We start from the raw sequence: 15,777 nt of genomic DNA, 5'->3' as shown, positions 1-15,777 counted from the left end.
GAACAAATAATTTACTATGAAATCTATATCATGCCATTTATTGAAAACTTCTTTATAGATCATATCATATCATATGGTATGTACATATCACACCCATCATTACATCACCTCATACCATGCGTCCTGGGAGGTAAAAAAAAAACACAATGTGAACACAGATCATTAACCCTTATAACAAAGTATAGAATGCATCATTCTTTCCTGTGTGTGTCACACATTAACCTAGAAATAATCAGTCATTACCCAGAACAGCAGCATGCACACAGAGGGAGTACAGGGGAGATGGGTACCTGTCAGTCATGGTGAGTTTGTAGATGACATCCGCCTGAGAAGAAGAAAACATCACTGTCAGCTGGACGTGAACTGTCAGATTCCATCATAGCTATAGCATGTCCCCTCTTTTAGGGGCGTGGCTTTGAACACATGAATTCCCAGGGGAGGGACCCCTCATTACCATGTCACCAAAAGGTACCAGATCCCCCTATACAGGGGTGTGGCCTTCAACATTGGACTTCACAGGGGAGGAGTCCATAATTACCATAGGTATCATCTTCCCCTATACAGGGGTGTTGCCCTATACACTAGGCTTCCCAGCGGAGGGGCCCAGCATTACCATTTCATCATACAAACATCATGTCTCTCTATATGGGGGTGTGACCTTCTACATAGGACTTCCCAGGGGATGGGCCTAGCTTTTCCATTTCATCATACAAACATCATGTCACTAGACAGGGGTGTGGCCTTCTACAAAGGACTTGCCAGGGGAGGCATCCTCCATTACCATGTAAGCATAGGTATCATTAGGGATGAGCTCAGGCGTGTTCGCATGGAACACGTGCAGAGCCCGCCAGGAAGTCGGTGCAGTGAGACATTGCCAATCTCTGCAGCTGCACATCGTGGGGGGGGGGGGGTCAATGTCTCACTGCCTGTGATTAGAGCAGCTCTGCGCCGACTTCCTGGCGGGCTCTACACGTGTTCCATGCGAACACGCCTGAGTTCATCCCTAGGTATCATGTTCCCCTATACCGGGGTGTGGGCTTCGATACTGGACTTCCTATGGGAGGGGCTCCTCATTACCATGTCATCATAGCAGCATCATGCCCCCCTATGTGGGGGTGTGGCCTTCTACACAGGACATTGCAGGAGATGAGCCCTTCATTACCATGTCATGAACAAAGCACTTTGAGGGTGGAAAGAGGCACTGCAGGGGCAGAACAATGCACCGTTGGCACAACATGAGGCACTGAGGGGACTCAACAATGATTTGAAATGGGCAGGAATGAGGTACTTTGGGGGCAGAACAATGCACTGCAGAGGCAGAACAATGCACTGCAGAGACAGAACAATGCACTGCAGAGACAGAACAATGCACTGTGCGGGGGGGGGGGGGGGGAGTCACTGCAGGCACTGTGGGGGGGGGGGGGGGGGGAGGAGTAGTCACTGCAGGGCAGAACAGTGCACCGTGAGGGCTGTAAAGGCACTGCAGGGGCAGGAGGAGGTGTTACTATAGAACAAAATGAGGACCGCGGAGAGAAGGAATGAGGACTGCGGGAAATTAGATAGGAAACACAAACACAGCGAGGCTGGAGACAAGCTCTACACCGGGGTTTCTCAACCAGGGTTCCATTGAACCCTAGGGTTCCTCCAGTGGTTGCTAGGGATTCCTTGAGCAATTCCTGCCTCTCAGACAAGTTTCCAGTGACACCCCTGATCGTTTTAGCTATCTGTAAGGGTTAATTCTTCCCAATGACGAAACTTGTAAGGACCATTCTCCCCACTGACCATCACACTAATATATCATGAGTTTTAGATATAGTAATTTTATAGCAGGGGTTCCCTGAGAATTTTTTTTCAAGGGTTCCTCCATGTTGAAAAAGGATGCTCTACACTAAATGAATATTCTCCATACAATTAGATTGTAGCTCAGACACCTACCTGCCCCAGGAAGTAGATGCCTCCACCCACAATGAAGGCCGATATGGCTGTACCGATTACTGCAAACAGAGTGATGGAGCCAATATTTTGGAAGAAGTTTCCCTGAAATAATAAAAAAAAAGAAAGTGACATCAAGAGAAGGAAGAGACTTCTAGAACTCAATTTTCTCTGATTCCCAGCAACCCCTCCCCCCCCCTCCCAAATCTCCATCCTACATTTCCCATGTTTTTCCTAGTTCACATCTTGATGCAATTGCCCTATTATCTCTATGCTGCGATTCCCAGCATCTCCGTCCTGCAATGTGTGAGTGTTAGAACCATTCCCTGTGGAATATCTTATATAAGGAACATCCTACCATTGCTTCACATTCTAAAAACATTTAGGGTATAAGCAGTTCAGAATAGGGAAGGAGACTCATAAAACCTTGGCAGGGCCAGCTATATTCCCCAGATGTCACCTCAGGCAGCACAGTTGGACATCTATAAACCCATCTGGCTGTGTTCCTGGAAATGTAATCCGTTGGATCTCACTGAACCACTCCGTTACGGAGCTGGAGATATAGAAACCATAGGATTACACCAGAAGAACACCATAAAAAAATAAAATAAAATAAAAAATAAAAAAAGAAAAAAGAAAAAGAAAAAGAAAAAGAAAAAAAATTGAAGAAATGTTCAAAAATTCTTAATAAAATGCAATAAAAAGAATCCGAATCTTCAGAATAAACACCGTCTAAAGCCCCGTACACACGACCGGACTTTTCAACATCAAAAGTCTGACGGAATGATTCCGGCAGACTATTCGATCGTGTGAGGGCTGCAACGGACTTTTGATTCGCAAAAGTCTGACAGACTTTAGAAATGGAACATGCTTCAAATTTTTCCGCCAGAACTCTGCCGGACCCAGAAATCCGCTCGTGTGTGTGCTAGTCTGACGGACTAAAACTGACGCTAGGGCAGCTATTGGCTACTGGCTATGAACTTCCTTATTCTAGTCCGGTCGTACGTCATCACGTTTGAATCCGTCGGACTTTGGTGTGATTGTGTGTGGCCCAAGTCCGTTCATTCGGAAAGTCCGTCAGAACTCCGTCAGAACTCCGTCAGAACTCCGTCAGAACTCCGTCAGACTTAAGTCTGGTCGTGTGTACGCGGCATTAGTCTTCGATGGGAAAACCATTCCATGTGCACCCTCAGCAGAGGACAGAAGACTCAAATCTGATTACAAGATACATATGACTATTAAGGTAATATGAGTCAAATCACCTTTTTGTGATTGCATACGGATCCACACTCCTGATCTCACAATATCTACCTCAACAAAAAGGTGGCCCTCCTTCTAGAGGAGTAACATCAGCGGTCTGGCCTCCCAATCAAGGATCCATGCGTGCAGGTAAGTACTGACAAAGAGATGATCACAAGCTCTACATAGTTTAAAACTGATTGACTTTTAATAAAAAGCATTAAAATTGAAAACAATAAATGAACATCGCTGTGTAAAAATACCAGATCCTATGGAAACTCCGCACTTCGGGTTTACTTCCGGGAAAGCGTGATGATGTCACAACAGGCTCCACCCTATGCGTTTCATCCCAAAGGACGTCTTCCGTGCCCTGGAAGACATCTTTGTGACAAAATGTTGGGCGGAGCCTGTTGTGACATCATCGCGCTTTGCTGTAGGTAAACCAGAAGTGAAGAGTTTACATACAATTGGGTATTTTTACATAACGCAGTTCATTTCTTTTAATCGTAAGTGCAATTTCAAAGGACGGTGTTTACACCAAAGATTCAGATTCTTCTTATTGCACTTTAATAAGGATGTTTTGTCATTTTTTTCCTGCTTTTTTTATTTATTTCTATGGTGTTCTCCAAGCGCTGCATAAAAATACCAGATTGTATGGAAACTCCACATTTCCAGTAAAGCATGCTGATGTCACAGCAGGTTCCACCATATGCGTTTCGTTACAAATTCCGTCTAATGTGCCCTGGAAAACGTATAGGACAGAGCCTGTGTGACATCATCACGCTTTACCGGAAGAGCAAAGTTTCCATATCATCGGGTAGTTTTACAGAATTAAACATGGGGTGATTTTGCGCAATAAAAATACCACTCCTAGTAGTGCGAAGGACACATCCATACATAGTTTTACAGAATGCTGTTCATTTCTTTTAATTGTGATTGCAATTTTAATAAGGACGGTGTTTACACTGAAGATTCAGATTCTTCACATTGCATTTTATTAAAGGGTTACTAAAGGCTCACATTTTATTTCTTCAAAATAACAAACATGTTTTAGTTACTTGCTCTGTGCAATGGTTTTGCACAGAGCAGCCCCCATCCTCTACTTCTGGGGTCCAGACTCCACCTCTTTGGCAAGTGCACCCATGGAATGTCGCTTTCAATTGGGGCACCCATGCGTGCTCACTCCCTCGAGCCGCCCTGTCTGCTTCTATTGACGTGCATTCTATCTAATGCATAGAATGCATTAGGGTGAAAAACCTTAAGGCTTTAGACCACTTTAAGGATTTTTAGATTTGGATTTGTTTCTTTCTTTTTCATTTCTATTGTGTTCTTCTAGGACTCCACTTAACATATATATTGTCTGCTGTGAAAAATATCTCATGGTGTGCTAGCAGCTGATAGTGTTACTGTTCTCACAAGAGCGGTTACCTATTGTGTACATAGGATTACACACAGGAGCGTAGAGGCAAGGGTCAGCTCTGACAAGAACAACCAATCAAAATGAAACAGAACCGTCACTGTGCTATTGAATTGTCTATGGGTGGTTTGCCAATGTGTCCAAGCCAAAAAGACCTACATGTCTGACACCGGCATGCCCCGTCACCAGAATGGAATACGCTGAAAGTACACTGATCAACGTTTGGGCCCCATTGCAGCCAGGGGCCCCTGTGCACACCCCCACTCATGGTTACACAAACTGTAAACCTACATTTGTGTATCTTGTTATAAACTATAGTAAAGAAATATATTTATTAACTTGTACCTGCAGGAACCTTTCTAAAGTGGTTCAACAAGGAAAGAATCTCTGCCTCTCCCCTAATGGCAATCATATAAAGGCCCAGACTAATAACCATGATTTATCATACAAACATTCTTTGTTCTATCTCAGATCAATTCTTACATCAAAAACACTAATACAGATCAATATCGACCAGGTAAGAACTTTTTAAAACTAAATTAGCATTTAAACAGAGAAGCTTCATTTATACTTGTTTGATTTATGTTGCGCCAGCCGCTGCACTGCAACGTACGTCAATAAAAATCACATTGTTCTCAGTGCCTTCCATTTACGTCAATGCAAGAGATGATGCAGTGCGAAGCGGGAAAAGGTTCAGGTGCTTCTTTTGGTGCAGTATAGTGCGTTTTTTGCCCCATTGATTTCGATGGGAGTGCATAAAAATTGCAATTTTTGTGCTTAAAGTGGTAGAAATTTTTTTTTAATTAACCCCCCAGGCAGTTTAAGCCATTATGTGCTAGTATTCACCGCATACTAGCACGTGACAGACTTACCTTTATGTGGTTGTTAAGCCACTCTGACCTCTTTATACTATCCGCTCGGTCTCCTAATGCTGTGTGCCTGTGTGTGTGTGTGTGTGTGTGTGTGCTTTGTGTGCCTGTGTGTACGTGTGTGTGCCTGTGTGTACGTGTGTGTGCCTGTGTGTACGTGTGTGTGTACGTGTGTGCCTGTGTGTGCGCGTGTGTGCGTAAAAAAAATTGCAGTATATACCTGATTTCAGAGCGCCGATCGGCGCTCACGTGACCGGCCGCCTCTCTCCTCTCTTCGTCTGACAGCTAAAGCGGGAGGGGCTGAGATTCCTCCGCTGACGTCAGTCAGGAGAAGGGGAGAAGAGGCGGCTGGTCGCGTGAGCGCCATTAGGCGAACTAAAATCAGGTATATACTGCAATTTTTAATAAATCACACACAAAGGGGCACTCAGCATTAGGAGATAGAGCGGCTAGTCATTAGGAGATAGAGCGGCTAGTCATTAGGAGGCAGAGCGGCTAGTCATTAGGAGGCAGAGCGGATAGTCATTAGGAGGCAGAGCGGATAGTCATTAGGAGGCAGAGCGGATAGTCATTAGGAGGCAGAGCAGATAGTATAAAAATATAGATGTTCTTCCAGCAGTGGGGGGGGGGGGGGGGGGCAGGCACTGTCACTATCTGACAGGCAGGGGAGGGGAAGGGGGGGGGGAGAGATCAGACAGGAGAGCTGCGGATGATGGAAGCACGTAAAACTAAACGTGTCAGGGCTCAGCAGCCATGATAAACCATGGTCAGTTTACAGAGGGGAAGGTAGAAACTGGATGTCATAATGCTAATAGTGTGCATGCGTTCGAAGGAGCATGCATGCTCCAAACGCTTGCAAGCTATTAGCATTATCACAACACGGAACTGGACTCCTACAGACTGACAATCCTCCACTGATCCTTGCCGACCTCAGCCTGGGACACTGGAAGCCACAACGCCGCCAGACAGGACTGCACGGCGCAACAGGATCACCTTCTCTGGAGCCAGATCACCTATTATACTTGTCTATCCGGACTTCATCATTAAGAAGTGCCTGTTTTTAACCAATACAGAGCGAGTGCATTTTGACTACAACCAAATAAAACTTGTATTGTACTACTGCACTTAGGTTGGCGCTACTTGTTTTTCCTTTTGTAAAAAGTGTATTTTGCCACTGTTTTAAAGAGGGATTCCACTGGAAACAAAAAATATTAAAAGCCAGCAGCTATAAATACTACAGCTGCTGACTTTTAACAAATGAACACTTACCTGTCCCAGGGTTCAGCGATGACGGTGTAGTGTCACATTATGCTGCCTATCACAGGATGGTGCGGAAGTGACGTTTCCGCCAGAAATTACGTACTGCGCATGCGTCGTGCGTTCCAAACGCTAGCGCCGTGCGTTCCAACATATGTTCGGCAATACAGTTAAGCAAAAGCATCACAGAATGTTACGGAAGTGACGTTTAGCGTGCGTTCCAAACGCTAGCGCCGTGCGTTCCAACAAATGTTCGGCAATACAGATAAGCAAAAGCATCACATAATGTTACGGAAGTGACTGTACAGACAACACAAACACTGGGAGTTACAACACCAATACTTCCCTTGTTACCTCGGATCAGTTTTTAAATAACCATGCTGAGCTACGTGTGCTGTTAGGTTATGGAGTGCTGGGACTTGTAGTGCCTATGCTGAGCTACGTGCGGTGTAGTGTCACATTTTGCTGCCTATCACAGGATGCTGCGGAAGTGACGTTGCCGCCAGAAATTGCATACTGCGCATGCGCGATGCGTTCCAAACACTCGCGCCGTGCGTTCCAACATAGTTTCGGCAATACAGTTCAGCGGAACCATCACATAATGTTACGTAAGTGATGTTACACACAACACAAACACTGGGCCGTTCGTTACAACACTAATACTTCCCTTGTTACCTAGTAGGTTTTGCATTGCTGGGACTTGTAGTGCCTATCCTGAGCTACATGCTTCAATGTTCAGTGTCCTCATCCCTATCCCCATGCTTCAATGTTCAGTGTCCTCATCCCTATCCCTGAGCTTCAATGTTCAGTGTCCTCATCCCTATCCCCGAGCTTCAATGTTCAGTGACCTCATCCTTATCCCTGAGCTTCAATGTTCAGTGTCCTCATCCCTATCCCCGAGCTTGAATGTTCAGTGACCTCATCCTTATCCCCGAGCTTCAATGTTCAGTGTCCTCATCCCTATACCCGAGCTTCAATGTTCAGTGTCCTCATCCCTATCCCCCTGCTTCAATGTTCAGTGTCCTCATCCTTATCCCCATGCTTCAATGTTCAGTGTCCTCATCGAAGCAGGGGGATAAGGATGAGGACACTGAACATTGAAGCTCGGGGATAAGGATGAGGACACTGAACATTGAAGCTCGGGGATAAGGATGAGGACACTGAACATTGAAGCATGGGGATAGGGATGAGGACACTGAACATTGAAGCACAGGGATAAGGATGAGGACACTGAACATTGAAGCTCGGGGATAAGGATGAGGACACTGAACATTGAAGCTCGCGGATAGGGATGAGGACACTGAACATTGAAGCTCGGGTATAGGGATGAGGACACTGAACATTGAAGCTCGGGGATAAGGATGAGGTCACTGAACATTGAAGCTCGGGGATAGGGATGAGGACACTGAACATTGAAGCTCGGGGATAGGGATGAGGACACTGAACATTGAAGCTCGGGTATAGGGATGAGGACACTGAACATTGAAGCTCGGGGATAAGGATGAGGTCACTGAACATTGAAGCTCGGGGATAGGGATGAGGACACTGAACATTGAAGCTCAGGGATAAGGATGAGGTCACTGAACATTGAAGCTCGGGGATAAGGATGAGGTCACTGAACATTGAAGCTCGGGGATAGGGATGAGGACACTGAACATTGAAGCTCGGGGATAGGGATGAGGACACTGAACATTGAAGCTCAGGGATAGGGATGAGGACACTGAACATTGAAGCATGGGGATAGGGATGAGGACACTGAACATTGAAGCATGTAGCTCAGGATAGGCACTACAAGTCCCAGCAATGCAAAACCTACTAGGTAACAAGGGAAGTATTAGTGTTGTAACGAACGGCCCAGTGTTTGTGTTGTGTGTAACATCACTTACGTAACATTATGTGATGGTTCCGCTGAACTGTATTGCCGAAACTATGTTGGAACGCACGGCGCGAGTGTTTGGAACGCATCGCGCATGCGCAGTATGCAATTTCTGGCGGCAACGTCACTTCCGCAGCATCCTGTGATAGGCAGCAAAATGTGACACTACACCGCACGTAGCTCAGCATAGGCACTACAAGTCCCAGCAATCCAGAACCTAACACCACACGTAGCTCAGCATAGGCACTACAAGTCCCAGCAATGCAGAACCTAAGACTGCACGTAGCTCAGCATAGGCACTACAAGTCCCAGCACTCCATAACCTAAGACCGCACGTAGCTCAGGATAGGCACTACAAATCCCAGCAATGCAGAACCTAAGACTGCACGTAGCTCAGCATAGGCACTACAAGTCCCAGCAATCCATAACCGAAGACCGCACGTAGCTCAGGATAGGCACTACAAGTCCCAGCACTCCATAACCGAAGACCGCACGTAGCTCAGCATAGGCACTACAAGTCCCAGCACTCCATAACCTAACAGCACACGTAGCTCAGCATGGTTATTTAAAAACTGATCCGAGGTAACAAGGGAAGTATTGGTGTTGTAACGCCCAGTGTTTGTGTTGTCTGTACAGTCACTTCCGTAACATTATGTGATGCTTTTGCTTAACTGTATTGCCGAACATTTGTTGGAACGCACGGCGCTAGCGTTTGGAACGCACGCTAAACGTCACTTCCGTAACATTCTGTGATGCTTTTGCTTAACTGTATTGCCGAACATATGTTGGAACGCACGGCGCTAGCGTTTGGAACGCACGACGCATGTGCAGTACGTAATTTCTGGCGGAAACGTCACTTCCGCACCATCCTGTGATAGGCAGCATAATGTGACACTACAACGGCAGCCGAGGCCGATCGATTGCTCGGCTCTCGGCTGCTGCCGCCACCATTCTCGGTGAGGGAATCAGGAAGTGATGCGTTGCGGCTTCACTTACCGGTTCCTTACTGCACATGCGCGAGTCGCACAGTGCAATGGGAATGGTCCGTGCTGTCTCTGGGACCCGTGTGTGTCCCAACAGACAGCGCAGCGGGACAGGAAACAGCATAGACTCCCGTGGGAGTCTATGCTGGGAAGTAGGTGCAAATACCCCCCTCCCCCCTGAAAGGTGCCAAATGTGACACCGGAGGGGGGGGTGGGGGGTTCCGATGAGCGGAAGTTCCAATTTAGGGTGGAACCCCGCTTTAAGAACCAGTCTTCAACTACAAAAAAAAATAAAAATTAATGAAGCATCAAAAAAAACACATTTAAAAACATGCTACGAAAACGCACTGAAAAACAAATGATTATGCAGCATTACTAGTGAAAGCCTCCATTTATCACAAATCAATATTAATTCTATGAGTTATTTTATCTTTTCCTGTAATGGCTCCTTTTTCTGCACACCATAGAAGCTAGCAAAACTCACGTAATGATGATTCGTCAGCTTTTACCCACAAAATAAATCATAAGCAGAACATTTAACAAATCCAGGAGATGAAACCTGCGATCTGAGGAATGGAAATCAGACTAAGCAAACTTCTGCCAAGAATTTTCCAGAAAAGTACAGGAGTGCGACTCTTTCCACTGGAACAGGAAACCCAAACCACTACAACTTTCAAAGAAGGACCTCAGGATCAGTCAGTAGTAACTTAAAAAGGGTAGTCCTGAGATACCAACAATGCCACATACAAAGAGCGGGGGAACCTTGCTTGTCCTGGAGGATTCCTGAAAATAGAGATACTGATAAATCTAACTCTGGCTTCCTCATCATCTTCCAGGACAGCACAGGATGAACAAGAGCTCACCAGATTAAACCAGGACCAGAGTTTGAAGAATATTCCATCTAAGGTCCACTTCTGAGAAAACACCAGATCATGAAGGAGAAGGAAGAAAGTGAAAAGACCTGCCCGTGTAGCTGTCCAAAATTTGTAGGAGGGAGCAAGGATAAAGGGTCAGTATTCATTGTGCTACAGGAATCCAAAATGTGGGCAATAGAGCTCTTAGATACCCATGACCTTTGATTTGTCCTACAAAGAGAATGAATAAGGCTCGGTTCACACAGCGGGCGGCACGACTTGCAGCGCCGCGACCTGCCACGACCTGCACACGATCAGCGGCGACTTGCAAAACGACTTCTGTATAGAAGTCAATGCAAGTCGCCCGAAGTCGCCGTAAAAGTAGTACAGGAACCTTTTTTCTAAGTCGGAGCGACTTGAGTCGCTCCTATTAGAACGGTTCCGTAGTACAGAACGGAGCGCGACTTGTCAGGCGGCGAAGTCGTCTGGACAAGTCGTCCCTGTGTGAACCGAGCCTAAAGCTTTGGAGTTTCTGAAGAGTCCAAGAAAGTAATAGGTCTTCCTCCGATGGCCACAGTTTCTGTTTGTTTTGATTTTGTACAGATAGTCAATATTCCTGATTATGGACCATATTAGCCGTGGCTGAAGAAAGCCTAAGGTTAGAAAGGAAAGCGTTTCAAGTCCACTTAAGAAGCTCATCCATCTTCATATCCATACGATTCCTTGACCTCAAAAGTAAAAATCTATATCTCTGGACATTGTAAAATATAAGTAATAAATGCATCATCCAGGTTAGGATTTATGTGTCAAAGCATAGGCATCTTTCTCGAAGACTAATGGGGAAAAAAAATAAAAAATTCCGAGACTTTATCTCATTCTAGAATAAGAGAACGCCATTTAAAAAGGAAACGTCTGCAACCCCCTCACACATGCTGCATTAAGAAGCATTTCCACCTTCTCTTCCTGAATCTCCAAGATAATCTTTTCTTACAGATGATCTTTAATGAAATGGAGGTCTGCATCTTCAAAACCATACCTCCATGAAAGCTTCACCAGCTCTATTCACAGGAGAGGGTTCCCTTGAACGGGCAAGCTGTTGACTCTCAGGCTGCATTCACACTACAGCGCTTTGAATCGCGGGCAGATTTACCACGGATCCGCCCACAATTTGACAGCACCAAGGTGTGAATGACAAAACGCGGGACTCACATTCGAGATGCCATTCATCTGAATGACAACTCAAATCACGGTGCAGGTCTGCCACGATTGTCGTCCTGAACTATTTTTTGGGCGACGCGGGTTGCCGCGATTGCAGCACATTTTATTACACAATAATCGAGGCAGACCCGCACCGCAAATTCATGCGTCATCTCAAAGGGAAAGAGGTCAAGAGGCTGGGGGGGGGGGGGGGATCAGGAGTCAGCAGGCGGGAAGAGGTCAGGAGGCAGCAGGGGGGGGGGGGGGGGGGAGGAAGAGGCCAGGAGGCAGCAGGGGGGAGGGGGGAAGAGGTCAGGAGGCAGCGGGGGGGGAGAGGTCAGGAAGCAGCGGGGGATTAAGAGGTCAGGAAGCAGCGGGGGGGGGGGGGGGGGGAAAAGAGGTCAGGAGGCAGCGGGGGGGGGAAAAGAGGTCAGGAGGCAGCGGGGGGGGGGGAAAAGAGGTCAGGAGGCAGCGGGGGGGGGGAAAGAGGTCAGGAGGCAGCGGGGGGGGGAAAGAGGTCAGGAGGCAGCGGGGGGGGGGGGAAAGAGGTCAGGAGGCAGCGCGGGGGGGGGAAGAGGTCAGGAAGCAGCAGAGGGGGGGAAGAGGTCAGGAAGCAGCGGGGGGGGGGGGGAAGAGGTCAGGAGGCAGCGGGGGGGGGGAAGAGGTCAGGAAGCAGCAGAGGGGGGGGGGAAGAGGTCAGGAAGCAGCAGAGGGGGGGGGAAGAGGTCAGGAAGCAGCGGGGGATTAAGAGGTCAGGAAGTAGCGCGGGGGGGGGGGGGGAAGAGGTCAGGAAGCAGCAGAGGGGGGGAAGAGGTCAGGAAGCATCAGAGGGGGGGGAAGAGGTCAGGAAGCAGCGGGGGGGGGGGGGAAGAGGTCAGGAGGCAGCGGGGGGGGGGGGGGGAGGAAGAGGCCAGGAGGCAGCAGGGGGGAGGGGGGAAGAGGTCAGGAGGCAGCGGGGGGGGAAGAGGTCAGGAAGCAGCGGGGGATTAAGAGGTCAGGAAGCAGCGGGGGGGGGGGGAAAGAGGTCAGGAGGCAGCGGGGGGGGGGGGGGGAGAGAGGTCAGGAGGCAGCGGGGGGGGGGAAAGAGGTCAGGAGGCAGCGGGGGGGGGAAAGAGGTCAGGAGGCAGCGCGGGGGGGGGAGGGAAAGAGGTCAGGAGGCAGCGCGGGGGGGGGAAGAGGTCAGGAAGCAGCAGAGGGGGGGAAGAGGTCAGGAAGCAGCGGGGGGGGGGGGGGGGGGGGGAAGAGGTCAGGAGGCAGCGGGGGGGGGGGGGGGGGAAGAGGTCAGGAAGCAGCAGGGGGGGGGGGGGAAGAGGTCAGGAAGCAGCGGGGGATTAAGAGGTCAGGAAGCAGCGCGGGGGGGGGGGGAGGAGGTCAGGAAGCAGCAGAGGGGGGGAAGAGGTCAGGAAGCATCAGAGGGGGGGAAGAGGTCAGGAAGCAGCGGGGGGGGGGGGGGGGGAAGAGGTCAGGAGGCAGCGGGGGGGGAAGAGGTCAGGAGGCAGCGGGGGGGGGGGAAGAGGTCAGGAAGCAGCAGAGGGGGGGGGAAGAGGTCAGGAAGCAGCAGAGGGGGGGGAAGAGGTCAGGAAGCAGCAGAGGGGGGGGAAGAGGTCAGGAAGCAGCAGAGGGGGGGGGGAAGAGGTCAGGAAGCAGCAGAGGGGGGGGAAGAGGTCAGGAAGCAGCAGAGGGGGGGGAAGAGGTCAGGAAGCAGCAGAGGGGGGGGGGGAAGAGGTCAGGAAGCAGCAGAGGGGGGGGGGAAGAGGTCAGGAAGCAGCAGAGGGGGGGGGGAAGAGGTCAGGAAGCAGCAGAGGGGGGGGGGGAAGAGGTCAGGAAGCAGCAGAGGGGGGGGGAAGAGGTCAGGAAGCAGCAGAGGGGGGGGAAGAGGTCAGGAAGCAGCAGAGGGGGGGGGAGAGGTCAGGAAGCAGCAGAGGGGGGGAAGAGGTCAGGAAGCAGCAGAGGGGGGGGGGGAAGAGGTCAGGAAGCAGCAGAGGGGGGGAGAGGTCAGGAAGCAGCAGAGGGGGGGGGAGGTCAGGAAGCAGCAGAGGGGGGGGGGTCAGGAAGCAGCAGAGGGGGGGGAAGAGGTCAGGAAGCAGCAGAGGGCGGGGAGAGGTCAGGAAGCAGCAGAGGGGGGGAGAGGTCAGGAAGCAGCAGAGGGGGGGGGAGAGGTCAGGAAGCAGCAGAGGGGGGGGGAAGAGGTCAGGAAGCAGCAGAGGGGGGGGGGAAGAGGTCAGGAAGCAGCAGAGGGGGGGGGGAAGAGGTCAGGAAGCAGCAGAGGGGGGGGGGAAGAGGTCAGGAAGCAGCAGAGGGGGGGGAAGAGGTCAGGAAGCAGCAGAGGGGGGGGGAAGAGGTCAGGAAGCGGCAGAGGGGGGGGGGGGTCAGGAAGCAGCAGAGGGGGGGGGTCAGGAAGCAGCAGAGGGGGGGGAGAGGTCAGGAAGCAGCAGAGGGGGGGGAGAGGTCAGGAAGCAGCAGAGGGGGGGGAGAGGTCAGGAAGCAGCAGAGGGGGGGGAGAGGTCAGGAAGCAGCAGAGGGGGGGGAGAGGTCAGGAGGCAGCGGGGGAGGAAGAGGTCAGGAGGCAGCGGGGGAGGAAGAGGTCAGGAGGCAGCGGGGGAGGAAGAGGTCAGGAGGCAGCGGGGGAGGAAGAGGTCAGGAGGCAGCGGGGGAGGAAGAGGTCAGGAGGCAGCGGGGGAGGAAGAGGTCAGGAGGCAGCGGGGGAGGAAGAGGTCAGGAGGCAGCGGGGGAGGAAGAGGTCAGGAGGCAGCGGGGGAGGAAGAGGTCAGGAGGCAGCAGTGGGGAGGAAGAAGAGGTCAGGAGGCAGCAGTGGGGAGGAAGAAGAGGTCAGGAGGCAGCAGGGGGGGGGGAAGAGGTCAAGAGGCAGCAGCGGGGGGGAAGAGGTCAAGAGGCAGCAGCGGGGGGAAGAGGTCAAGAGGCAGCAGCGGGGGGGAAGAGGTCAGGAGGCAGCAGGGGGGGGGGAAGAGGTCAGGAGGCAGCGGGGGGGGGGAAGAGGTCAGGAGGCAGCAGGGGGGGGGGGAAGAGGTCAGGAGGCAGAAGGGGGGGGGGAAGAGGTCAGGAGGCAGAAGGGGGGGGGAAGAGGTCAGGAGGCAGAAGGGGGGGGAAGAGGTCAGGAGGCAGCAGGGGGGGGGGGAGAGGTCAGGAGGCAGCAGGGGGGGGGGAAGAGGTCAGGAGGCAGCAGGGGGGGGGAAGAGGTCAGGAGGCAGCAGGGGGGGAAGAGGTCAGGAGGCAGCAGGGGGGGGGAAGAGGTCAGGAGGCAGCGGGGGAGGAAGAGGTCAGGAGGCAGCAGTGGGGAGGAAGAGGTCAGGAGGCAGCAGTGGGGAGGAAGAGGTCAGGAAGCAGCACTGGGGAGGAAGAGGTCAGGAAGCAGCACTGGGGAGAAAGAGGTCAGGAAGCAGCGGGGGGGGGGGAAGAGGTCAGGAGGCAGCGGGGGGGGGGGAGAGGTCAGGAGGCAGCGGGGAGGGGAAAAGGTCGGGGGGCAGGAATCAGGAGGCAGCAGGGGGAACAGGTCATGAGGCAGCAGGGGGAATAGGTTAGGAGTCATCGGGGGGGGGGCCTCAATTTTGTCCAGTTACAGAAAAACCTTCAACTGTTCCTGGGAAGTAATTTGCGTTTCCTGTCCTGCTAAAAGGGCCACCAGCTCTCCTGTGCTAACTGTTAAAAGCAGCAAATATTATATGTGAATTAACCCCAATGTGTATATACGATTGTGGGTAACATCTCAAATTCTGTTCTCATCAGGAACCATTTTTAAATAATCTGCTATACTGACTGATGCAGCTCTCTGAGTTTTCACATCTTTTACAGTAAAACCCCAATTTTTGGATTCCAAACACACATATATCTGCCAGATTCAGGCAGCACATACCACACAATAAAAGAAGAGAGTTACCTTGTGCAGCGAGTAACCCGACTCAAATATAATAGGTGGGAGCAGCAGCAGGAAGAACATATTAGGCCGGAACATCTCCTCCTCCTGTATAAAGACAAATATCTCAGTTTTCCCCACACACAGTAGAGGTGATCATATTGTTCTCAGGAGATCCCAGCAAGCCTCGGGATGATTGATTGGGGATAACAGTAATAGAGGTCCTGTACAATAGCTGTCACTGTCAGTGGGGTTTTTGATAGGAGAGCAATAAAGGCTGAC

The 15,777-nt window shown here is 50.7% G+C and overlaps 1 protein-coding gene across 1 annotated transcript in view; it reads right to left on the bottom strand.

The window, feature by feature from the left end:
- Nucleotides 1-15,777, bottom strand: part of SLC9A8 (solute carrier family 9 member A8) — a 68,849-nt gene that overhangs the window by 34,495 nt on the left and 18,577 nt on the right. Inside the window, 3 exon segments of the mRNA XM_077458808.1 lie at nt 291-325; nt 1,936-2,037; nt 15,520-15,603. Coding sequence (XP_077314934.1) covers nt 291-325; nt 1,936-2,037; nt 15,520-15,603 — 221 coding nt within the window.

This window comes from Lithobates pipiens, unplaced genomic scaffold, assembly GCF_037356315.1.
Source record: "Lithobates pipiens isolate NorthernLeopardFrog02 unplaced genomic scaffold, aLitPip1_a1.2 Scaffold_28, whole genome shotgun sequence".
NCBI classification, from domain to species: Eukaryota; Metazoa; Chordata; class Amphibia; order Anura; family Ranidae; genus Lithobates; species Lithobates pipiens.
The sequence above is the reverse complement of the archived record's forward strand: the minus strand, read 5'-3'. Positions and strand labels throughout refer to the sequence as shown.